Source organism: Phyllostomus discolor, chromosome 5, assembly GCF_004126475.2.
Source record: "Phyllostomus discolor isolate MPI-MPIP mPhyDis1 chromosome 5, mPhyDis1.pri.v3, whole genome shotgun sequence".
NCBI lineage: Eukaryota > Metazoa > Chordata > Mammalia > Chiroptera > Phyllostomidae > Phyllostomus > Phyllostomus discolor.
In genome coordinates, this window is record NC_040907.2 from 5623969 (window position 1) to 5649586 (window position 25618).

The 25618-nt window shown below is 48.9% G+C and overlaps 1 protein-coding gene across 4 annotated transcripts in view; it reads left to right on the top strand.

The window, feature by feature from the left end:
* Window positions 1–25618, top strand: part of UBE4B (ubiquitination factor E4B) — a 100893-nt gene that overhangs the window by 34900 nt on the left and 40375 nt on the right. The window contains exons 3-10 of one of the 4 annotated variants that reach the window (XM_036025282.1): window positions 5536–5671; window positions 11892–11979; window positions 12776–12920; window positions 14565–14796; window positions 15271–15693; window positions 22768–22909; window positions 23828–23928; window positions 24505–24619. In XM_036025282.1, the coding sequence (XP_035881175.1) occupies window positions 5536–5671; window positions 11892–11979; window positions 12776–12920; window positions 14565–14796; window positions 15271–15693; window positions 22768–22909; window positions 23828–23928; window positions 24505–24619 (1382 nt within the window). The remainder of the gene's footprint in view (window positions 1–5535; window positions 5672–11891; window positions 11980–12775; window positions 12921–14564; window positions 14797–15270; window positions 15694–22767; window positions 22910–23827; window positions 23929–24504; window positions 24620–25618) is intronic. The other 3 variants (XM_036025283.1, XM_036025284.1, XM_036025285.1) reach the window with 3 other exon arrangements.

Here is a 25618-nt window from a genome sequence, read left to right on the forward strand (position 1 = left end):
TTGGTTGTCACCAGTGGCCTGTTGAATACCGTGAATCCACGAGGCCTTGATTCAGTTCATATTCATTTAAATCCTCCCATGTGTTCACTGGGTTCTTCTCTGGGCAACGTTGCTTACAGTCTAGTGAGAGAAAACAAATGATTTTTCATTAAACCATAAAATCCGTCGGGTGGTGATAATTTTTGTAGAGAAAACTAGAGAATTACGCTGGAGTAAGCATTGCTGGGGCTGGAAGGTGTTGCTATTTAAAATAAGATATTCCACGGTGGGCCTCATTAGGAAGGTGACTTTTTCTCCCCTAGCTTCGCCCAAGGTCATTTTTCCGTTGCTTTTAGAGAGAGGGGCAGGGAGAGAGAGTAGCACTGATGTGGGAGAGGAACGTCAGAAACATCGGTTGGTTGCCTCCTGTACACACCCAGACCAGGGATTGAACCCGAGACCTTGTGCTGTCTTTGGTGACACTCCAACCCGCTGAGCCACCCGGCCATTTCAGCAGAAGCCTGAACAAAAAAGCAAGGAAGCAGACCACGTGGGTCTCTGCCGGGGGGGCCCTTCAGATGGCAGGGTCAGCAGACGCAGAGGTCCTGGGCGGGAAACGAGCCTGGCACTGGTGGACGCAAGGCTTGCAGGGGGCCAGCCCCTTCAGCCTCAGTTTCCCCCTGCAGTTTCGATAGGAGACGCCATCATCACATCGCGGTACGTTTGTGGGAGTTTCAACAAAATCAGAGCCAGTCTTTTATACAGTGGATTGTCTTTGGCTAAGAGTGCTGTCAGGAATGACAGTAAAATTACCACCTTTGTCCTATCCGTTGATTGCTAATTCTGTGTTAAAATTCTTCTTCTCCTTCAAAAAGAAGCCCTATTGTTTCCACAGGTTACAGGGTTCACTGACAGCATCCTTCCCTGATGATGCTGCCACTTTGAATTCGGGAAGCCTCCCCAAGTCCCAGGTGTGTTAAGTGGGATATGTATTAGATACGAAAGGTATTGAGAGGCGGTAACCGTCTTTAGGGAACTCAGAGTCCAGTTGTACACACATACTTTTTTTGTACTACAAGAGGTAGCGTATAATTTACAATTGTTTGTTCATTCCGCATTTTTTTAAGCAAGTGTCATTGTAAATCTAGAAGCACCAGTGGATCACCAGGAATCACCCCCCGCGTGATCACTTGACCTGATGGGTTGGGGATAAAGGGTGCTGAAGGCTGGCAGAGTGAGTTCGCCTCTGTCCGTGTCTGGGCCTCAGACACGCTGAAAACGGAACAGGCCAGGTCAAGCGTTAACAAAGGCTGATCTGCTCTTCAAACCCGCGGCTTTGCACTTGTTTCTCGTCCCGCCCTTAGCTGACGCGTGCAGGTATGTCTGTTCGGTTCATGAACTTCCGCGTTAGTTATTTCAGTGGGACCTCACAGTAGGGCTATGCAGGAGGCTGCACAAACGCTAGTAGGGTCAGTTCATGTGTGAAAATGTTAAGTGACTTGCCCAAGGTCACGTAACTAGAGATGGTGGGACCAGGGTTCTCGTCCTAGACGTTTGGTAAAATAAACATTTATTTTGGTTTATCCCGAAAGTTACGCAATTTTTTGTTATTTGTAGAAGAGTTACAAAGGTAACACAGAGAATTCCCACATGCCCTTGGCCCACTTTCCCCACGTGCCAATACGTGGCACGTTTGTCAGCACTAGGAAATGAGCCGTGGCTGTTCCTGTTACGCTAAACTGAATGCGCGACTCCTACTCCCCTCGGTCTGGGACATGGCTCAGTCTTTCTGTGTTTTTGTTGTCACGACAGTTTTGAAGAGTCCTTTGTAGAAAATCCCTTAATTTGGCTTTGTCCTGTGTTTGTCGTGTGATTAGACTGGGGGGGGGGGAGACCATCGCACAGAACAGGGCCTCTCCCTTCACGTTTCCGGGGTGCACGCTGTCCGCCCGGCATCCCCGGTGTCGCTGACCCTCCCCGCCTGGGCACGCTGGTGTTCGCCAGGTCTTTCCACCGGAGGTTAGGGTCTCCCTTGTCTCCACTCGGTTCTGTTGGAGCCAGTTGCTAAGTTCAGCCACTCGAGCTGTGGCTGTACTTCCTGCGGGGGGAGCATCCGCATACATTATCTGGGATAAATTCCTCTGTAAGCAGTGTCCGTCCCCTTCCCCCAGTTATTTATTTAATCCTCACTTAGGTCAGGATGAACTCATGTGTATTTATTTTATACTTTGAGTTATAACCCAAATAACGGTATTATTTATTTTTCCCAATGATTCCAGCTTTGGCCCCTGGGAGCTTTTTCAGGCTGACGCCTCTTTCTGGCCGACACGCGCATGCTTTGGTTCTCCCGAGCGTGTTTCTCTGGCACCGTGAGATATTCCAGGCTCCTCTTGCGTTTCCCTGCCCGGCCTGAGGAGCAGCCATTGCTCCGAGGAGCAGCCACAGTCTCCCGACCCCAGATGTGTGATGTGTGGAGATGTGTGACTCCAGATGTGTGCAGCCCCCGCTTTGACACCGCGGAGAGGAGCGCTCTGTCGCATAAACACGAAGATGAAAGCAGTTTTCTAATTTGGGTTGTCCATCGTAGTACCCCAATATTTTAGATACTCCTGTTTTTCTCTACAGGCCTGAAATTTCATTTTATTTGTGTTTATCCACAAGAACAAAGTGCATTCACCAGGAATTTAGCTGCTGGCCAAATATGTTAGTCTGTTACGTTCATTGTAAGCAGCACTGAGGGGTGAGGTTTGGAATTGGCCGAAGAAAATGCAGGGATATTCTGTATTTTCCATGAGTGCTGACCCTTTGGCTTAGTTCATGGTTCAAGAGCTTTAGAATTTTGAATATTAGTAGAACGAATAGTTCCTTCTAGAACAGTATCTTTTGAAGTTCTGTTTTTGTGACCTTAGGATGCATACACAACACAGCTTTGGTTTAAGTAGCTGCAATGGGGGAGCTGCTCAGCAGTTTGCGGGGAGAAGGAGCAGCGTTTTCTTCAGTGTCAAGGGGCCGTGCTTTCTTCTGTGTTTCAGACCTGCAGAAGGTCTTCAGGTTCTCCGACTCTGTCAGTCTCAGCCTTCTTATCTGGAAAGCAAGAGGCTCGGACGAGATCTTTGAAGTCTCCCCCCTGCCCCCTTTTTAGAATAGCTTGATGAAGGTCTTACGACCCTGCTTTGGCATTCCCGTCCTTTTCACACCAGAACTGAGCGTCCAAGGGCGTGTGTGCGTGTGTGCCGGCGTGTGAACCACGGTGAGAGGCCAGCGTTGCCGCTGAACAATAGAATAGGCATCGGTCTGCTTCAGCTCCGAAAGGGATATCATTCAGGAAATACTTCAGTGCTGGGAGGAAAGTCTTGCAGAAAAAAAATCTTTACTTTTTAAAAAAAAATTCTGGCCTTCCCACACGGAAAGCACAATGTACCTTGAACAGGCTCCTATTAGTCATAGACGTTTGGAAAGCCGCCATCCCAAAAGTTGTAATTCATGTTTTATTAAGCATACTTTGTCCATTCTTTGTAACATACACCCTCACTTAAGAATTTGTTTTTAGCTCGATATGAAGAGATTTGACTCCTCTTCTAAAAGAGGATGCGAGTTTTGTCTGCGTCCTGCTTCTCGGCTGCGCGGTTTTACGGACAAGGAGGGGGAGGGGCCTGCTTCAGCCCGGCTCCCGGACAGTGGTTCCTCCAGTGAGGGTGGGAGAGGGTGGCACAGAGCGCGTGCGTGTGGTTTGAGAACAAAGTGGTGCTTTGTACAAGCGCTTTGATTTGTTTTTACTCATGACACTTAATTCCTATTGATTCTAAATAAAATCAGAGAGAGCATCTGGGTTTTAGGTTTCAGAAAGAGAGGGTCACGTGGTCTGTAGAGCCTGAGGAACTCTGGTACCTACACCTACTTAATTCTGGGGGTGGGGGGGGTTGTCCCACTTGACCCGGAACGTGAGGATCACACGGAGAGGTCGGGAAGAAGAGAATCCCGGTGACACCCTTGAAGGCTTACGGAAATCCTGCAAACACGGTGTGTCAGACTGGGCGGAGTGCTCCGACACTATGTTAACTACCATAGGGTTGTTTTACACACAGAATAGCGGTAGTGTGCTATGTTAAAAATAGAGTTTATCAAACAGTTTCTTATAATTATCCGTTTAATTTTAGAACTGGTTTTATCAGGTAGACATTTGTAAACTGCTTAATTGCCATCCCATGAAAATTGTTGAACTTTATTATTGATTCCTTTTCATTAAAAAGTTTTCGGACCTTTCACTGCGATAGGTGAACTAATGTTCTCCTGAGGACATTATTGCACTCTGTTTTCTGATCGTTCAGTAAGTATTTATGGGAAACCTGCTTCGAGTTGCACTTTCAAAATCAATGTGAAGTTTTACCGCCTTCCACGGGCTTCTTCGGGGTTTTCCCTATGGTACATGTTTTCTGTGTGTCATTTGAATCTACTTAGAAATACTGAGAATTTAGTTTCTTTTTTTTTTTTCTCTTCAAAGTTTTTTTTTATTTACTTTCTTTTCCTTCATGAGTACAGAAGTTTTAATAAACCGGTACGTGTTGGAACCCGCTCCCGGGAGTGGGTACCCGTTTTGTGACGTTCTTCAGCGAAGAGACATTGGAGGTCGGCGGGGTCACTTTCCCGGGTGCTGGGGGGCGGAAATGTTACCCTCCGGGTAGCTTCAGCTGCAGCTGGGAACGCACGCGGTTTTGTCTTTGGTTTTTAAAAACACAAGTCTCGTTTTCCTTTCCGCAACATCAGAACACAATTTTAGAAACAGATGTAAATGTCTGGATGTTCATGCAGTTAAAGTGTTTCGAGTCTGTGAAAAGCGTGGCTGTAAAGGCCTCCAAGAGAACTCTCGTGAGTCTGCACTCGGCCGCGGCCCACGTCCCGTGAGCTCGCTGAGTGCCAGGACGGCGCCGGGTTTTCCATTTCGCCAGCTTTTGCGGACACTGAGTTCACTCCGTGAGTGGACTGATGATCTATATGACGTAGCTTAGATGGGTCTGTTTGCATGTTTTCAGCCTTTTATTATGAAATTTTTAACCATACTGCAGAGCTGAAAAAGTTTTGCAGTTTATAGAATGTCTACATATCTACCATCTACGTTCTACCATTACCCTTTGAGTACATTTGCTTTGTCACATGTCTCTCCATCTATGATGTTATGTCTCTGTACACACTCATTAATGTATCTTATTTTCGGTACAGTTTCAAGGATTTTTCTGGCCTGTTACAGAGGCTGATATGTATTCCAGGATCATCGTTTAAATTGGTAAAAGAGAAGGTGATGAGGAATCAGTTTTAGATACTAGATGTGGCTCCACTCCTGACCTCATAAGACCTATGTTGATAAATTATGATTTCTCACCAGTGTTCCTATGATTTTAATGCTACTTTTGCACTTAGCGTGATCTTCTGATAGAAACTGTCTAGTTGCTGCCTGTGACAATGGCACGCGTACCCACTGGGCACGTTTACTGCTGTCATTATAAACAGCCGCAGCGTTCTTTCACATGAGCCTCCGTCTTCCATGTCTTTTCTGACCAGGAGTAGCCCATCGAAGCCAGAGCAGCGAAGGAGTCAGCTCTCTCAGCAGCTCACCATCCAATAGCCTTGAAACACAGTCCCAGTCTCTCTCGCGTTCCCAGAGCATGGACATCGATGGCGTCTCTTGTGAGAAAAGGTAAAGTAAGCCGATTTTCCAGTGCGCTGTTTTATCTGTAGCCAGGGAGAGAGCTGCTTGCATGAGTCTCTCCTCCGTGGGCCTGGTCCACAGCAAATCACGGCAGATTCAATGCGTTTCAAGGTCTTCGCTTTGCGCCTGCGTGTTCTGTATACCTTTGTATGTTCCTGCTGCTGAGATGTCTTTTGTGAAATAATGGTGGAGGTGGTTAAAAAAAAAAAGGCGTTCAGTTTTTTAATGTCTTTATGAATACATAGTTGGCATCATCTGTTGGCCCCTAAATATTTCTTCAAAGTTTACTGACCAGTGAAAATTTTAAATGTTCATTTTCACTTGTCTGGAAGGGTATAGACAAGTGAGCCAAACACCCTAAGGGCTGTGGAAGGATCCAGGTGTCCTAGAGCAAAGCCTTCTGCTGCTGTGGTGTGCCACGGACACGTGACAGAGCGGCCGAGGTGTTGACCTCTCTATTCCGTGGACAAGCCACACCCCCAACCCCAGACCATCACCTCTGCCCTCCAGCTGCCTCTCTGTTTATGTCAATGGGCCGGGCAGATACTGTTTGGAGTGGAGCTTCACTTCTCGGTGGGGCTGAGGGGAGGAGCCAGCAGAGATCACACTTATTAGGTGAGCACGCAGGATGGACTGCACTCTCAGGGGAAGAGCAAGTAGGAGAACATGAACCCCACGGAATAAAAACAATGGTGTTCTTGCTACCTTTGCTCTGGATGCTTATGTTTTTGAAAAAAATCAACTCAACTCTGATTTCCTGGCTAACAGGTAACTTTCATACGGATTTCGCACCTGAATTAACACTATTGGTATAGTCTGAAAAGCCCCAAGCTAAGAATTGTTATAGACAGTGAACCCAGGCATCTGGCAAAAGAACATAAAACAGCATATCTTCAGAAAACTTCCTCAGAAAAATTTCCAAGAAGTATGAGCTCATGGTCAAGACTCACACACCTCGGTAGAAAAAAGCCACCACGATTAACAGTCAGCAGAACGAGTAACAGCAGGGTTATTCTAACCGGAAATGTTAGGGTTTGGGGATTATCAATACAGAATAGAAAGTATGCATATTTAAATAAATTAAAAAAGAAATTGAAAACAGAAGGGGCAAGGGACTGTAAAAACCAACTGGGGACATTTGAAAAAGAACCCAATACAATTTCTAGAAAAGATAATTTCAGTTGAAAGGAGTTAAGCAGAGAATTAGAGCTGAAGAGAGAATTAAGAGGTGGAAAGACAGAGTTGAAGAAATTACCCAGAGCACACCACAAAGAAAAAAGATGAAAAAGATGATAGAGATACAGAAGATACAGGTTCAATGCACATTGAATAGAAACATCAAGAGGAGAGACCAGAGGGACTTGGAGAGACTCCTCCCTGCTCTCCTTACTGCACGTTTCTTCCCGCACTGGTTGGTGAGCCAGTATCAAAAAGGTAAATGACAGAAATACAAAACAATACTGCATGTCAGCTCTAATTGATAAAAAAAAAAAAGCAAGTGGCTGAAAATTTTTCTAGAGCTCATAAATGATGTAAATCTTCAGGTTCGGGAGGTCCAGCAGCTCACAAGTAGGTGAAACAAAAAGAAACTCATATCTAGACGCCGTTTAGTGAAATCACAGAATACCGAAGATGAAGACCTCGGACGCAGCCAGACAGGAAGGAGATGACTTACAAAAGAGCACCACTTAGGTGTCTCGGTGATGGAAGCCGGAGGAGGGTGGAGCAATAGCATTAAATACTGAAAGAAACCGCCAGCTGGGAATCATGTGCCCCTGTGGAACTGCCTGTTAAGAGCAAGGGTGAAATACAGGCATGTATAGATTTGAAAAACAACCGACTGACCAAACACAACCTCATAGCCTGCCACTGAAAGAACCCCAACTTTAGACAGATGTAGGTAAGAAGGAAAATGATCTCAGGACTTACGTCTGAGATGCAAGAAGGAAGGATGAGCGAAGAAAAGAATAAACGTGGTAAAATCTGCACAAACACTGATGGTGTAAAGAGGATAATAACAGTGTAGAAAATACCATGGGGGTTACAGAAGTCAGATGGCGCCGGACCGCAGCAGTGGGTGGGCCAGGAGCTGCCGGGCTGATCCACACAAGTGCTCAGGCCCTCGTGTACTTGAGAAGGGGGTGAAGATACTGATTAGTCTTTATATTCTGAGTTAGGAATACTAGATGAAATTTCAAGGGGAGCCACTAAAAGAATGGGAATCGAGTTTATCTTCCAAACCAGTAAAAGAAAAATACAGAACTGGGAGGTGGGGGTGGGGGGGTGGAGTTAATTCAAAGAAAGGGAAGGAAAAAACAAATTTTTAAAAATAAATAGCACAAAATAAGATGGTAGAAATGAAAATATATCAGAAATTACAGTAAATCATAGTGAAAAGGTATAGGTTGGATTGAAAACAAAACAGAACTCAGCTTTTTCCTTGTTTTTAGAAGGAATACCTGAAACATTAGGTTAGAGGAAGTTTAAAAACAAAGGGAAAAGATATACCAGGCAAATACTAAACAAAAGAAAATTGAGGTAAGCATATTAACCAGTTAGACTTTAAGGTACAAAGTATTACTAGAAATAACCACTGTATAACGATAAATGGTTAGTTTATCTGTAGGCTATAACAGTTTCCAAAGTATGTGTACTTAGTACTGTAACAGCGCATGTACTAAAGCAAATATTGACAGAACTAGAAGAAACGGATACAATCAAAATGACGTTTTTTAACGTGTCTGTTTCATTTATCGGTAGATCAAAGAGAATAAATATCAGGAAGCATATGGACAAATTAAACAATACCAGTAACAGGATTGAGCTAATTGGAAGATACAGAACCTTGCACTCTACGCTTGGAGAATTCATCTTTTTTTTTTTCTGATACTACTCATTGGCCAAAAAAGGTTTCAAGTGTCAGAATCATGCAGGTCATGTTTACTCACCAATACATTAGGTTTGATAATTAATATAAGTAAAAAAAAAAAACTTAAAAAAACTCTCAGACATTTGGAAATTTTAGAGACAAAACATGCATGTTTTTCGATACAGCTCAAAGAAAAGATCATGATGACAGTTCGAAAATATGTAGAACTGAACAGTAACAAATATTACAAATTATTATCTGCGTGTGGCAACTGAGGTGGTCTTTAGAGGGAAATTTAAAGCTGCAATATCTTAAAAAGGGGGACAGGATGCCAATAGGTGCTGGGAATGAAAACCCTTTTGTGGAATGCCCTTCCCCGGGTGTGCATGGACCAGCCTCCGGATGTTTTTGCCCGTCTGACATTTTTCGGTGGGGCTCCCCCATCTCGGAGAGAGAAAGCCCTGCACTTTTCCCTTTAATTTTTTTCCCAAAGCACTTATTATACTATAGCTTTTCTTGTTTATCAAGTTTATTGTTTATTATCTTTTCTATCTCTACCTGGAATGTAAGCTGCATAACACGGTGATTTTTTTTTTTTTTTGTCTTTTTTGCTCACTGATATCTCAAACGCCCAGCACGAGCCCTACGTGGAACGGGCAGTCAGTAGTGTTTGTCATTGAAAGGGAGAGGTCCATGAAAAATGTAAATACGCAAATGCAAATACATTCTTTAAATTGCGTAAAAATCAAATTCCTAGCAAAACATAACTCTTCCAAAATTGACTCAAGGAGAGAGAGAGAACCTGAAAAATCAAACACCATGAAATGAATTGGTATTTTAAAATTTTCCAATGAAACCACCTTCCTTACATGATTTTATAGGTAATTTCATCATTCCAGGTTTACGCAAAATTTTCCAGATAATTAAAAAAAAATAAGGAGCACATCCCAACTCAGTTTATGAGGCCAGTATGAAATGTGACCTTAATATCAAAACCAGAGAAGAATCATGGCCCAGGGTGTCCAGCCTTTTGGCATGTCTAGGACACACTGGAAGAAGAGGAGTTGTCTTGGGCCACACAAATACACTGTGACACGTAATCAACAAAAGTATCTCGTAATGTTTTAAGTAAATTTATGATTTTGTGTTGAGCCACGTTCACAGCCATCCTGGGCTGCATGCGGCCTGTGGGCCACAGGTTGGACACCCTGATAGATGAAGAAAATCAGTTGCATGGTAATCGTACTCATGAACATATTTGCAAAATCTTAAGATATTGACAAATAGGATCCCGCAGCACCTTACAAACAGATAAAACATCCACAGGGCGAGGTCCCAGCACAGTGGTTCCTGCGGGCCAGCACAGCAGTCGCGGGAAGGGTGGTGAGAGGGGCTTCGGGCCTGATAGTGTTATGTTTCTTGATCTAGGTGCTAATCACATTGGTACGTTTCCTTTGTGAAACTGTTCAGGAAACACATGGTCATCCATGCGCATTTTTGTACTTCGATTCAAAGTTTAGTTAAAAATAATGTGATATATGATGTGATATATGATATGATATGATACGATACAATATAAGAGGATCAACCGGTTTATCTCAGGGATGCTGTAACACTAGAAAATCTATACGTATTATTCACTGTATGATGAAAGAGAAAAGTCATATAATCTTGAGAAAGAGAAAAACCATATAACTGTATAATGGTTGCAGCTTTTGCTAAAATTTCAACATCAGTTGATGATGAAAAATCTTAACAAATGGAACCAAAATGCATGACCTTAAACTGACAGTATGGCAGAGACAAGGTGAACCAAATATTCTGTATGCTCCCCAGCATTTCCAGTTTCCTTTGCAGTTAGGTTGGGGTCACGTGGCTGGTTCTGTCCGTAGGCTGTGAGTGGAAGTGACGTGTGTGTCGCTTTTAGGCAAAGGCCGTTGAGCCGACGCCCCTCCTCCGCCCCTCTCTTCTCTTGCTCCAGTGACCTGGGAGGCTGCGTATTGCAGATGGCATAGATTAAAGATGGAGTAAGGATGCTTCACTCTCACCAGACTTTGCGTAAGCAAGAAACGAACCCTCGTAGAGTTAAGCCTCTAAGATTTCAGAGCGTATGTGTGACCGTAGCATAGCCTGCCTTACTCTGACTAATGTAAAGGACAGCTACCAAAAACTACAGCAACACTCATAGTCAGTGGTAAGACATTAGAAACGCTTTCTTTAGACTCAGGAGTAAGGACCAGGATGGCCACTCTTTCTGCTGCCGTTCACCACGGGGACCCCACTCTGCGCAGCGAAGCAGGAAGGATCAGAGGGAAGAAACAAAACACTTATTATTCAGAGATAAAATGATTACCTGCCTAGTAAAAATAAACAAGCTGCTTAAAATAGGTCTGTTTCTAAAACCAGTTAAAATACCATGTACTGGCAACAAGAAAATTTAGAAAACTGAATTTTTAAAAAGGTGCCATTCACAATTTCATTTAAAAATATATGGTACATAGCTATAAATTTACCCAGAGAAGTGAAAGACTTAGGGAGAAAAATAACAAAGTTTATAACAACAACAACAAAAAACATGAAAGCCTGAATCCTAGGGAGAGGTACCCTTGTAGGCTCAGTAACGTAATGATGTCATTTCTCCCCACGTCGACCTTTAAAGTCAGTGAGGTCATTGTCAGAGTCCTGGTAGAGTTTCTAAGGGCCCTGGCAGGCTGGCTCTTCCCTGTGTGTGCAGACGCAGGGGGCCCAGGGCGGCCCAGGCTGTCCTGAAGCAGAAGAACCAGGCGGAGGCCTTGACCTGTCATCAGGCATCGAGACGCAGGGCGAAGTTTTAGTGGGACAGAGTGGCCTTGGCTTGGGGACAAAGTGCCTAAAGGAACAAAAGTGAGTGTCTAGAGAGAGACCCCCACATATGTGAAAATTGGACCTAGGAAGAGGGGATTTCATACTGACGTGAAAACGATGGTCTTGTGAATGAGAGGCGTGGAAACAATTGTTCGGTCAATGCGGGGGAAGTACTCCAGGTGCCTAACACGATTTTGTAATCAGGCTCTGACTGATCGTGTATCGTTTAACCAAGTCCAGGTAGAAAATACGCTCTAATTGTTTCATGAAAGTGAGGCTGAGAAAGTGACAACCTGGGGAAAATAGTAAGATTATAACAAAATATTCGTATCTTAATAGATGGAGAGCTCTTAAGATTAATGGAAAAAGTTAACGTGATGAATTTCGCCTTCCTGACTGATTCTGACTGATGTTTTAAAACACCGTCAGCCAGCAGTTAGGACATCGGGTGGGTTTATAAACGGTAAAATGCCTGTCTGTCTTTCATACCTAAAGCATGTCCCAGGTGGACGTGGATTCGGGAATTGAAAACATGGAAGTCGATGAGAACGATCGGAGAGAGAAAAGGAGCCTCAGCGACAAGGTTGGTGAGAGATGGAGGCCCCGCCCCTGTTTTCAGCTCGGGCGACAGCACGCACTTGTCGAGTCCTGTGGCAGCAGGGAGATCTGCGAGGGGGAGGGGGGGGGCAGACCAGCAGGGCCCTTTGAGCTGATTGTTTTTCCATTGTGAGGAGAAGTGGGTGGCCTAGCTGGCCTTTTTCAATGCAAGTACAGCCCAGTCCGTGTTTTCACGGGTCAGTTTGGTTTGTGATAGGAATGCCTTCAGGGCTAATTTGGGTTTTTGTCCCTGTTGGCGTTCGGCTTCAGCGAGAAGCGCATCATCCCACCTCTGGTTCCGTTCTGGGGGAATCCTGGGGCTGGGAGCAAGGGTGCAGTGCATGGGGCCCAGCAGCTATTGGAGGCTTTGTGAAAACATGAGGCCTTCCTATATTGTTATCATCGAGCTTCGTTCCTGTGTTTAGGAAAAGGATGTTTGGGGTTTTGTGGGGGCGGGGGCTTGGGCTCCTTCGGCGTGGGGTGGAGCAGGTGTAGCTAATTCATCGCCCCTGTTCTGTGCATTGCTAGTGCCTGCAACACGTGTTGATGGTAGCTGGAAGTCGGCCTGTACGTAGCTCGATGCTTTATTTTGTGTGGTTCTTCAGCGCTGTGAAAAGCTGTAACTCTGAAGGCATAGTAACATGTTTATTTTTCCCTAAACCAGCGGGTGAATAGTTCCGTGCCACTCTGAAGTGAATTAAATCAGAATTAAGTATTTCTGTTGAAGTCTAAGTGAGACCTCCTACCACTTGCAGTTAACCCCACATCTTCTTCCCCCCAAGGAGCCTCCCTCGGGTTCCGAGGTGTCCGAAGAACAGGCCTTACAGCTGGTCTGTAAGATCTTCCGTGTCTCCTGGAAGGACCGGGACAGAGACGTCATCTTTCTTTCCTCCCTGTCCGCGCAGTTCAAGCAGAACCCAAAAGAAGGTAGGAGTCCTGCCCCGCGGCCCTGTGTAGGGGCCCTGGCCTCAGGGGAATCGAGGCCGAGAGCCGCCGCCGCCCATCACGGCCCCTGCACGGTCCCTCCTTCCCGCCCAGGGGCGTAGTTTCCATCCGGGGACGCTTCCCAATGGGGACACCGACGTGTGGCCACTTCCCCCTGGTCTTACTGACAAGTCCGTTTTTACCTTTAAGACTCTCTCAAGAAAACCGCATGAATAAGGGAATGATGCCCACAGTCTCGGGGCCAAAAGTTTTTCCTTGGTGATAAGAAGGTGCTCAGAGCATTAGCGCCTCTCACAAAGCAGGAGCATGTGGGGTGGTCTGCAGGGACCCTCCCAGAGGGCCCCGTGCCACGGGCACCCGCCTGAGGAGCCGCCGGGCCCTGCGCTTACGTGACGTGCTTAGCAAGACAGGACATGGGGAGCTTCTGCTGTGCTCCCAGGATTCTATTTTAGGAAGCTGCACTGAAACCACACTTAAGACAAAGTAGTAAAACTCTCAGTGTGCCCGCACGACAGGGCACCGTCCCTCCTCTTCACAGCAGTTGTCTGGAACGCGGGAGGGGCGGGGAGGTGCGCCGGGGCGCCTGCCTGCACGGCACCGCACCCTCCCGGCTAGCAGCGACTCTGCTCTGGCTGCTCACTGGTGGGGTCCCGGGGCCTAGGAGGGTGCCTGGCACTGACTAACCCCTCGTTAGATGCATTTAAAATGAGTGAATGGATATTAGGGAGGTCGTCTTTCCCTTTCCTGCGCTGTCCGTCCTCCCCGCAAACAAAACAGTGTCTGCTGGGCCTGCTGCTGGATGGGTAGTCCACTCTGATCTTCCTGGGATCTCCTTCCTAACTCTGGTTATGGAGTCGAACTTAGCAGCCGGGTGTTTCAGAACCCTGCCACTTGTTATCATGCTGTGAATCTTAAGATGCTCAAGTCTCTTGTGCATATATAAGTGGCAATTTTTAACCAAATCAGGTAAGACTTATATGGGTTAGAACTTTTATTTATGTAATGATCTTTATGAAGTGTATTTAAAGACCTGCAGTAAAATAGGAGCTGTGGAGAGTAAGAAGGAAGCTAGGAAGTAGGATCTGCTCCAGAAAGCCAGATGGTGACTAGAAATTAGACCCTTCCTGTAGCACTTTGAACTTTGTACTTGATAGTTTTACTGTACATAAAATACCCCTGGGAGAAGAAATATTAACCCAGTTGCATTGCTAGTGCGGTAAACTCACCTCTGTCATTGGCAGTAACTGTGTTTTACAGTTAATATATATTAGCGGTGACTCATGGACTACCTCCAATTTTTTAAAATAAAGTTTGTGTTTTGGAACAATTCTAGATTTCCAGAAAAGGTTCCGAGACAGCACAGGGAGTTCCTGTATCCACTTCGGCATGTCCCCTGGCGTTAACTTCTTACATGGCCACAGTGGACCTGAGAACTAGGATGGTACCGTCAGCCACACTCCAGACCTTGTTTGGCTTTCCCCAGGTTTCCCACCAAAGTCGTGTGCGGTTCTGGGATCCCATCCAAGCCCGGACACCGCGCTGGGCCTCTCCAGTCCCATTTGGCTTATTCGGGGACCATGCCTGTGAAGAACCACATGTAACCTTTTTCTTATTCTGCCTTTCCAACAGTGTTCTCTGATTTTAAGGACTTGATCGGCCAGATCTTGATGGAAGTGCTAATGATGTCTACTCAGACTAGAGACGAAAACCCCTTTGCCAGCCTGACGGCCACGTCGCAGCCGATCGCAGCGGCGGCTCGGTCGCCGGACAGGAATCTTGTGCTAAGCACCGGCTCCAATCCGGGAGCGAGCCCCATGTTCTGCAGCGCGGGGTCCTTCGGCGCCAGCTCTCTGTCTAGGTCAGTGCGTGCTTTTTGCACATCTCATGGGCAGCGAAGTAGCCGCGGGTACGTAAGAGGAGAGAAGGCCCTTTTGTGGGCCCGTGTCCTGCGGGTTGTAGCATGCATCACACTGGGGGTGGGGGGGTTGGGGGTGGATTTGGTCGCTGTAGGAGGTGCTGTCTTCTCCAGATTGGTCTCTCTGGCTTTCCTTGGCTCGGCTATCAGTGAATTAAGGTTTAGAAACAAAGGCTGTATATTGCGCATTATTCTTTTGCAAGAGAGCTTTAAAATACTGTAAGTAAAACCTCTAGTTCTTTACAGCAATTAGATTACAGTTATTTGGGTATCTGAAAGATGTGTGTACTGGAATGCTTAGAAATATGAAGTGTGAATATTCTGTTCTTTAAAAGCTTGATGTTTTCCACTCTGGTTATTTATCTCAAAGTTTTTCTTCAATTTTCTCTTCTCTCCTCCCTTTCTCGACTAATGTAGCCTCTATGAAACTAGTCCAGCTCCCCACGCGAGTTTCTGGAGCTCTGTGCCGAGGATGAGCCCGCCTCTCACCTCCCCCTCCGCCGGTGCAGCCAGCCGCGTGGCTGTGCCGGCCCTTTCCCCGGGCGCCCACGGCGCGGCCTCCTCCTCCTCCGGGACTGCGGCGGGAAGCCAGCCCTCGTCGGCGCGGTACCGCCCCTACACTGTCACCCACCCCGGGGGGGCTGCGGCTTCTCCTGCCCCGAGGCCCTCGGGCTGCTCCCCTCGGGCTAGCCCACCGAGCCTCCCCGCCCTGGCTAGTAGCCCTCGAGCAGTGCCGGCCAGCTCTTCCCGACCGAGAGCCACCAGCACGGGGCCGCCTTTACTGCCCGCCTCGCCCAGTGCCGTGCGCAGACGTCCCTCCTCCCTGAGGACCTCTCCTAGGTATTTATGCAGCAGGAGAGCCGGGCGCGGTTTGCAGTGCAGGGGCAGGAGGTGCCCGCGGGCCGGAGGAACGGCTGGGCGACACTGGCCTCCGCCCCGTCCCGGGGTGCTGTGTGGGGAGGCTGACCCGGGCGTCTCCCTAGTTGGGAGGCTCACGCCTGGGTCCGAGCCGCCGCCCGGCTTTGGGAACCTCAGGAGTATGGGTGGCTCTGCCGTGGGCGCCTCTCTTCCCTGCCTCCCCTCACTCCTCCTCCGTCCCGTACAGGAAAAAGGAGACGTAACTTAGTTTTTAAAACCTCACTCACATAGCATTCCTCATTACAGACGAATTCCAGACACTGTCAGCAGTTTGTATTTGAGAGCTGGGGATCCCAGAACTGCTTTTTGACGTTTCACACTCTGTCAGGAGTAGTTGACATGCAGTCAGACCAAGGGGCCGTGGGGCACACCTGGGCCTGGCGCCCTGACCTCTGCTGGCCGAGCTGGGCCGACGTTCGGGCCCTGACGCGCTGGTCTCAGCAGCTCGGAGAGAAGCAGTCCCGGGACCCCGTGCAGCCAGGGCCCCCCCTCTCCCCCGGGCCTGCGCAGTCCTGTAACTCAGGCGCATTGCTGTCTGCATGTCAGTGGGGAAAACCTTTAGTGTAAGACTGAATTAAAAGGACAACAGTTGCAAAAGCTTTGTCCCTCTTGTTTTTCTTTGTTTCCTGATGACTTTTTTTGCTTTTGTTGTGGTAGTATGTACGACAGTCCTTTCTCCTTCCTCTTCCTCGCACTTTCTGGGGACAGTAGTGATGAAGATGAAGAAGAAGATGATGATGATGATGATGAAGGTGGTGGTGGTGGTGATGAGTTTTCTGGTGTCCAGTTTGGGTCCAGGTATCAGAGGAATGGAGTCTCCCCCTGCATGTGCACAGGAACTAACTTTTATCAGCTCTCATTAGGGGAGTGCTTTGCGCCTAAGCAGGACAGGGTCAGGTGAGACTCCCTGGAGAGTGGAATGTGAGAAACCTGCCTTTGCTTGAAACGTTAGGACCCTCCTGTGGGGCAAAGCACACAGAGGAGGATTTCCGTAGTTGTTACCTGGTGGGTGCGGAGAAAACTTACACGCACTCATTTGTCAGAAACACGAACAACAGACTGAAGATGGGTCGTCAGTAGGTGCGTCCACTCTGAGATCTAAATGAAGAGTCCTCCACTTCTCTGTCGTGAGAACGCTCTGGTGCGCTGGCAGGCGCGCGCACCGTGCACCCCGTGAGGCTCCTCTTCCTGCGTGCAGCTGCATGGAACACGGCTCCTCGGGGACCGCCGAGGGGCTGGCGCACGTGTGCGCATGCATGCTCGCGTGCCCATTGGGGAGCACACGGGGTCGCGCTTCCGGTGTAACTGCGATTCTGCTTTCGCTTCTGACCTCGAATTTCACTGACCACCCCTCTGACCTCAGTGAAGCTCGGCCCTATCTTAGTTGGCCTTTGGAGTGGCGGCCGGGGCTAAAGCACAGTTCGTGGTGTTGCTGAGTGTTCGCCCCTGAAGACAGCGGGAAAGACTGTGGAGGTTTCCTAGGTGACTTTGAGAAAGAAAATGTGATAGCACTGTGTTCCTAACACTCGGACTTACTGTCTTACCGTTTTGCTCTTAAATTGAAGTTTCCTCTGGTCGGGGTTGGTATTTGTGCCCAGCGCTGTTCAAAAATAACTCCAGGCTATAAATAGAGAAGGCAGTAAGAGTTAGGTACACTTCATTAAATTTGACAGTGTGCGGAAGAATCGCTGGAGAGTAAGTGTATAAAGAGAGAGAGGGGAATGCCGGTGCAAGGTGGAATATTGACTCGGGAAGGTTGATATTTGTGTTAGGTTGAACCTTATATCATTCTTTTTCAAGTAGATTTCCCAGAGGTGAAAGTGCCTTTTTCACGTAGATAAAAATCCTGTTGCACGATTATGGTTATGCAGCAGGCATCCTTGTTAGGAATCAATTTCCATGCATGATCAAAGAGCTTTGTTATTTGTTTTGCTCTAAATTACCTGTGGGAGAAATGCTCTCTCTCGCTGGCCCATTTAGCTCCAACTTTCTCTAACAAAGATACCAGATCGTGTGCGGCTGTCACTAACGCCTGTCTTTCTGGACTTACAACGTCCCCGCCTTGTCTCAGATCTAGATTCCGTATCCACGCTGAGAAGTGGGGCGCAGTAGTTGTGTAAGAATAGCCCGGCGTGCTTACTGAGCGTGTCACGTGCCAGACAGCCGACACTGCATACATTATCACCTTAACGGCAGAACTGGGCCACCGGGAGGCACGGAGGCGAGTCACGCGACCGGTCCCTGCCGAGCCCCTCCCGAGCCCCTCCCGATCCGGAGCCTGCTCCCTGCCCAGCCGGACTCGCATTTCCAACTGGTTCTGCGGCTGCCGAGGGTAGCGTCTACTCTGTTCTTGGGCAAGAACAGTGTACTCCCCAGCTACAAAATTCCCACCCAGTCAGCTGGCAGGCCTTTTGCTGGCTGCTGCAATGAAGTCTGATCTATCCAGATTTGGCAAGTTACAGATTCTGAGTAGCTATCAGAAAGAATATGAAACGATGGGTAAAAATACATCCCCGATGAAGGGAGTGGAGAGGAACCCGCGGGTGCGTGCGGGGCCGGACGGGGAGAGGCGGCAGAGCCGTGTTCCCTCGAGGGCTCGGCAAAGTGCTGTTTTCCTCCCCCCTTTGCAGCTGATTGTTTCAGAGCGCATTTACTCGGGAGGCGCCGATCTGAACGTGGAGGAAGGCATCAGCAGGGCTCGTACCCGTCGCCCTCTGTGAGCCCCGGGGAGCAGATGCACCTCACACTTTGTTGGAGGCGGTCCGGCCCGTGTTCCCGCGTTAGCGGTGTGTGGTGGCGGCGGCGAGGAGGACTGGCTTAGGGGAGGTGGGAAGTGCCCCCGAGAGAGCGGTGCGAGCCGGGAGGAACAGCCTCTTCCAGGGCTGAGACGGGTGAAGTGAGAGAGCCGTCTGGTGACCGCAACACCGTGGGGCGCGCTCTGAGGACACCTCTTCTCATCGCTTCCAGGAAGTGGATGACCAGAAAGAAAGAAATTCGGGTTTTGGGTTTTCTTACCGCTCGGATGTTTCAGGGAAGGAGGTCGAGCCTTGCGAGCCAGGAGCCTGCGTGCCCGGCGAGAGAAACGGGACCAACAGTGAGAGGGGGACGCCTGCGCCTTGGTGCTGCGCTCGCCGCTGCTCGGAGAGGCGCCGTGCTCGCAGCCCGGGAGAAGCCCTTCTGCCGCGTCAGTCCCCAGGCCTCCCCGTGACTTCCCTTCTCGCACCGAGTGAAACCGCAGCCTGTCTGCCACCCTGGCCTGCAAGACCGTGCAGGCCGTGTGCACACATGGGCACGCGTGCCAGCACATGCACTCACACCCCTCCTTCCTCCCCTCGCCTGCTTCCGCCGGCCTGTGCCCAGCAGCTCACGCACTGGATCCTGTCCCTGAGCTCACCCGGCAGACCCCTCCTGCCGCAGGCTGTGCCCTCGGCCCCGGCCTGACTCCCTCAGGTCCGTGTGCAGGCCGTCTCATCAGAGTGTCCCTCTCCCTGCTGTGTTAAACATGGTCGGAGACACACACACACACTCCCTGCCCCGCTCTGCCCCCCGTCCTGTGCCTTCGCTCGTCCTCAGAGCGCTGCGGGTTTGAGTGTCCCTCCGCTGGAACGGAGGTGCGTCTCTCCGACTCAGCGGTCGCCTTGGGACCCACGGCAAGGCCTGGGACCCTCAGCAGGCCCACCGTAGACCTTTGTCCTCAAGAACGCACGTCGCGTCCAGCTGAACAGCTCTGACTCTGCCTCGCGTCGGGAAGATGCAGAACTCCAGACTCCGCATGCAAAAAAAAGGAGGAGGGAGGAGGGTGGTTGGTCCTCGTACAGAAGAGAGGAGACTGCAGTGGAACCTTCTTCAGAAACAAGTTTTTACAACGGGATTGAGTCTGCACCGGATGCATGTATAAATCTCAGGAATATTTTCGTTGTGTTTTCAGAAGGATTCAGCTATTCCATGATGCCCTCACGTAGGGTAATAACACTGTTAACTTGGACTGATGTCGTTACCAGAAAATGGTTCGTAGGTTCTCCCAGACGGCGGTGTAATTTTTGAGACTCTTAGGACTTAAACATGACGTCATTTCCAGTGTCGTATTTCATCTGTCAGCTGTTGTAAAGCCACTATGATTTGTAACAACTTCTTCAGGGAAACAATGACATGTTTTAAAAGATTGGAGACAACATTTAAAAGATTTACTGATAGCATAAATGTGTACAAACTGCACACCACTTTCTCCTTCAGCATCACATTTACAGTTTGAGTCCAGCACTTTCGCTTTGAATCCACGGGCCCCTGTCAAGGACTGGACCACTGGCGCATGTGCACAGCACGAATCCACAGGCCCTTGTGAAGGACTGGAGCACTGGTGTGCATGCACAGGACGAATCCACGGGCCCCTGTGAAGGACTGGACCGCTGGTGCACGTGCACAGGACGAATCCACGGGCCCCTGTGAAGGACTGGACCGCTGGTGCGCGGTCCATTGGCTAGACAGTCCGGTGCTCAGACTTGTGATCATGGGTTAGGTCCTTCAGGACTGACCTGCTTATTTCAAAATATATTGACGAATAGTGGGGTTTACTCTGCATTTCCCATTGGGTTAAACTTTCTGCTTGTTTCTGCGTTTTTCTTTCTCTTCTCTTGAAATCGCCTGGGAGTGCTGCTTGGTGCCTGGCGTGGCCACCAGCGTGTGCCACGCTCTTGGCTTTGAGAGTCCCTAGTGGACCCCGGGTGCCTTTCATCGCACTGCGCTGCACTGCGAGGGCCGGGCTCCTGGCCGGCAGCCTTCTGTGTGCGCTGTCACCCTGCTGGTCTCGTGAAACGTTCGCAAAGGTGTTTCTGCTCACTTGGAGGTGTTCGAATTTCAGTTAAAAGGCAGCGGGTGGGTTGGCTCAGAGTGGAGCTCAGTGGACGAACACGCGTGGCCACCAGCGAAGCACGCCCACATCACGCCAGCGGGCACATGCTGGCTGTGGGCCCTGCCTCAGACACCGCCAGCATCCAGTATAAGGTGCCTTTCGTGCCAGAACTATAAAAATGGGAGGAATTGGGGGCTCATCATCAAGGAAGTGTACAGTTTTACATTTTTGTTTGAAACTGAGGAAGATCTGTCTTCATCATCCTTTGCAAGAGCTGCCCGGAGAGAGGTTAACCTTCACTGTGTGTAGGCAGGAGCCTGCGTCGGCCAAGCCCGTCTTTGGGAAGTGCAGCGACCGTGGCCGCTGAGTCGCCGAGGGCGGAGTGGCGGATGGAGGGCAGCTGAGGCCGCCGCAGGGAGACACAAACATCTCTGTCTCCCGTTCCCACTTTTGGGGGCTCACCACACTTATATGTGTGGGTGGGTTTTTCTGTTTTGTCTTTACGGGGTTTTTTTCCTGTGCCTTACTGCAACACTCCTCTTTCTGGCCAGTGAACAGATACGAGATTGTGTGCCCCAAAATTAACTGATAAGAAGACAGAAGAACTCACTGCTTTTGGTTCTTGGAGGGCTCCCACACTGCCCAGCCCCTCTTCGTCTACGGCCCTGTGGGGGCACTTGGTGGGTCCCTCCGTTGTCTGCTCTGTCAGGAGGGTGGCTGCCTGTGTCTGACCGACTCTCAGCCCGGACGCCCGCCTCCCGGCTCTGTCAGGCCGATGTAGTCAGATCCATGTGCTGAGCGCTGCAGCTCAGGTGACCGATGTAGAAACTCAGATGTACTGGACTTGGGCCTGAAAGCCTTGGATTTGAAACTGGCATTTTTTTTCACCTATTTTATTGAAATCCTTCAATATCATGCTTTCATTGCAAGGTCAACTTTGTATATTTTTCTAAAATTCTAAGGTCAGTTACGTGTATATTACAAAACTAGTTACGCGTGTCTGCCCATCGGTGTACATAAGGTATTGTTAACATCTCGGTTCCCAGCCTTTGCCCTGCGTTGAAGTAGGAGTGGGTCTCAGGTTCCGGCTAGTCTTCCCATTCCTTCTCGTTCTTTACTACCTTCCACATGTCTTTTTTTTTTTTTTGCTAAGCTTATATTTTCTCATTTTTATCTTCATTTCAAAATTCCTGGTCTCCTCCCATGCTGTGATTAGTGTCTTTGTATCTCTCGCGCACATCAGATCAGTTGGTGAGTTAACATCAGGTCCGGTATCTGACCTACCGGTGGTTGGTCTGAGCTTCATTTAATTCCCTCACTCCTAACCCTCGCGATAACGTCTGGCTTTGGCCTCAGAGGACAGTTCTGCCTGATAACAACGCCTCCTGCTGTTTCCTGCTTGTGGTCTGTGCAGCCCTTCACCCGATTCCACTTAACCCTCGCTGCCCGCACGATGAGGTGTGGGGTTCAGGCAACACGTCAGGGGCAGAGCTGGGGCGAGAACCCAAGTTTGGATGCTCCTCGAGCCAGGGTTTGGTTTGGTTTGGTTTTTGCCATACTGCTTTGCCCTTTTCATGGAAAGTTTTGGAAAACTTGTGTTGATAACAAATATTTTCATGTCTCCTTCTAATTGGACAGTTTCCCTGGGCTCTGGCCCTGTAGCCTAAGGCTGGGTAAAGGTTTTGAGAGCTATGATCAAAGTGATGAGGGGGAGGGGCGTTTGTTCGTCCCTCAAAACTTCACCCCAAGGCATTTGGTGATGGTATTAGCGTGGTCTGGCTCTCACCTCCAGGGGTGCCTAAGTGATACTGGCCACTCGGTGTGAGCTGGTGTGACATCCCCTCAAATGCCTCAGCCGTTCTTAGTCCTCCTGGTTGTGCAAGTTGCCGTTCCCAGGAAGAGGGGATGCTGGGTTTCTGGTCAGACGCTCTCCTGAGCCAGAACACAGCGTTTGCTGGAAACTCCTGCCGTGGGACGCGGAGCCGACGACACGAGTGGTCGGCGCCCGCGGGGCTGCATGGGTGTCTGTGCTTGGTCCCGGGGGCAGGGTCCTAACAGGCTTTCTGCTGCCGCGTGGCGCACTCTGTCTGCAGCGGGTCGCCGAGAAGAGAAAAAGCACCATCAGTTTCCTCTTCTCTCCTCCATAGTTTGGGAGCCTCTGGTGGGGCGAGTACTTGGGACTCCTACAGCGACCACTTCGCCATTGAGCCCTGCAAGGAGACCGACATGCTGAACTACCTCATCGAGTGTTTTGACCGAGTTGGAATAGAGGAAAAAAAAGCACCAAAGGTAACAAGAAATAGATTCCCTTAAAAGAACGCACAGAGACCTGGTCATTCGTTTGATCAGTTGTTTCCACCCCATCAGCATTCATTCATTCATTCATTCATTCCGTCAGCCAAGTGGTTATGGGACATGTCCTGTGTGGCAGGCCCTGTGCTAGGTGCTCGGGGCGTGAGCAAGATGACGGTCCTGGCCCCCCGGGAGCTCACCTCCCGGTGGAGGGAGGAAGGGACAGGGCCCCTGCCGTTGCTGCCAGCCACCCGTGTGGCCCTGATGGTTTCTGATGCTCTGTCGTCATCACCGTGGTAACGAGCAGCCTCCACATGGTGGCCCGTGGACTGACAGGCGCGGCGCTGGGTCTGCGTTGGTTCAGAACCTCTGCTGCTCAGTTGGCCCCGTGTGAATCCGTGTGAGGCAGGTGTCATTTGTAACATTGTACGGATAAGCACATGAGCCTCTCAGATGAAGTAGTTGTCCAGATTCACGTAAATAGTAAGTTATAAAACTGTGTTTATACTAAGGGAGCTACACTTCTGTGCTGGCTTCATTGTTTTATTTTATCGCTACTACGCTTTTTTGTTCTCGTTTTCCATTGGAAACTAACCTGGTTGTCCACCTGTTTCGTACTCATGAAGGGCCTCTCTGGGGGTTGTCGCGTGCGACCTCAGCAGAGGCAGAGAGAGGGGGCACGTGTCTGAGATCCCCGAGCGGTCGCCTCACACTCGGCACTCCTTCCTTCTCTAACTGCGGGCTTCAGCAGAGCCACCGCACTTGGGTGATAGAGTTACTCTGTTTGTTATGAATAAAAGAAGAGAAAAGCCAGACATTTTCTGGAGTTCAGTCTACTCTGATGCTTGTCCGTTTGCAACAATGAGGGATTATTTTGTCTGTCTGTGTAGCCCTGACCTCTGCTTTTCTTTCCAGATGTGCAGCCAGCCAGCAGTCAGCCAGCTTCTGAGCAACATCCGCTCCCAGTGCATATCCCATACCGCATTAGTACTACAAGGTTCCCTCACACAACCCAGGTAGGACAACCGCCTGGGCTTGATACTAGCAGGGGGAGGAGCCTGCCCGTCACCTGCCACGTTGCACCACCTTGAGTGCCTTACCTCCTCCCCTATTAAAAGAGAGGGGTTGATAGGTGGTCTCCGAGGTCCCTTTCCTTCTCCAAAGTGTTGTGAACAGACACCCCATTCCGTGTGCCTCACTGAGACAGGCTGTTGTTGGAGTACGTTGACTGACGTCCAGGCAGGAGATCAGTCATTTAGCTTAAAAGCAGCTGCTTTCAATCGGGAGATTTTCGATGAAATGTGAGGTCATCCCTGCCCTCAGATCACACAAGCAGTTCTTGTCATTCAGTACTAAAGAGAGTCGTGGGGAATAGGTAGTCTGGGAATCAGCTCTCATTTTTTACAAAGAAAGGGGTTATTATTGAGAAGAAGGGTGATCTTTTGCCTAAAACCATTGTGTTGGCTATCTGGGGCTTTTGAGTTTGACATTTGCCTGGGCAGCTGCTGCTGCCAGGCATTCCCTGCGTTCCGAGAAAAACGTGGTCGTGGGTCATTGGCTCATCGCAGCTCTGGCCTCTCGTGGGTCCGCAGGTCCATGCAGCAGCCGTCCTTCCTGGTGCCGTACATGCTCTGTAGGAACCTCCCATATGGCTTCATTCAAGAGCTGGTGAGAACCACCCACCAGGACGAAGAAGTGTTCAAGCAGGTAAGGTTTTGTGAATCTGCTGCTAAAATGTTCGCTTAGGAGCTTCTGATGAGGCTGATTTTTAAGTGCGCCGTGTATTAAAAATGCCTGATCCTGAGTTTTGTTGTGCATGCATCGTTTGCTCAGAGGGAAGACCTGCCTGAGATTCCTTTCGCAGGGAAGTCAGATTGACAGCTGCACTGCTCAGATCAGGGGCTGCTTCAGCTCATCAGCAAGGCACTGAGTATTTTACACAGGGTTCGCGCTAAGTGCTTCGGGAGAGAAGAAGAAACACTATAAGGCCCTGTCCCTAGTTTTAAGGAGCTTTTGACACAGGAATACCAAGAAATAGCATAAAGCATGCCATGCATTTGCCAGATGAGTAGTGCTGAAAATTAGTTCCCTGAGTTTACAAGAAGGAGATGAATAAATTGATGACCGAATTAGCTCAGCGGCAGTCTGCACGCCACGTAGAATCTGTCTTCTTACCAGCAGAGTGGCATGATGTCTCATATCTCACAAATTCATTCATCAACTGCTAATTCATTTTGTGTCAAGTCAAGTGAAAATGCAGATATGAGATATTTAATAATAAAGCTTAATGATGATAGTAATAATAACTACCGGACTTGGTCTTGCAGGGTTTCTGGCATTACACTGTAGTTGTTGCTCTGTGGCCTGGCTTGTAAAGTAGGTGCTTTGCCGCACGACCTTTCACAAGCTACTTCCCTTGATGGAAGGATTTTTATGAGATTGTCTCCATTCGTTGTATGGTCTTTTCTGTTTTTGTGACTAGGAAGAAAGGCAAAGCTAAAATTGATATGATTCCTTTTAATCTGTTTTTATACTTAACATTATTTTTTTTTTTGAAGATTTTATTTATGTTTTTAGAGAGAGGGAAAGGGAAGGAGAAAGAAACATCAATGTGTGGTTGCTTCTCAAGCGCCCCCTGCTAGAGACCTGGCCTGCAGCCCAGGCATGTGCCCCAATTGGGACTTGAACTGGTGACCGTTTGGTTTG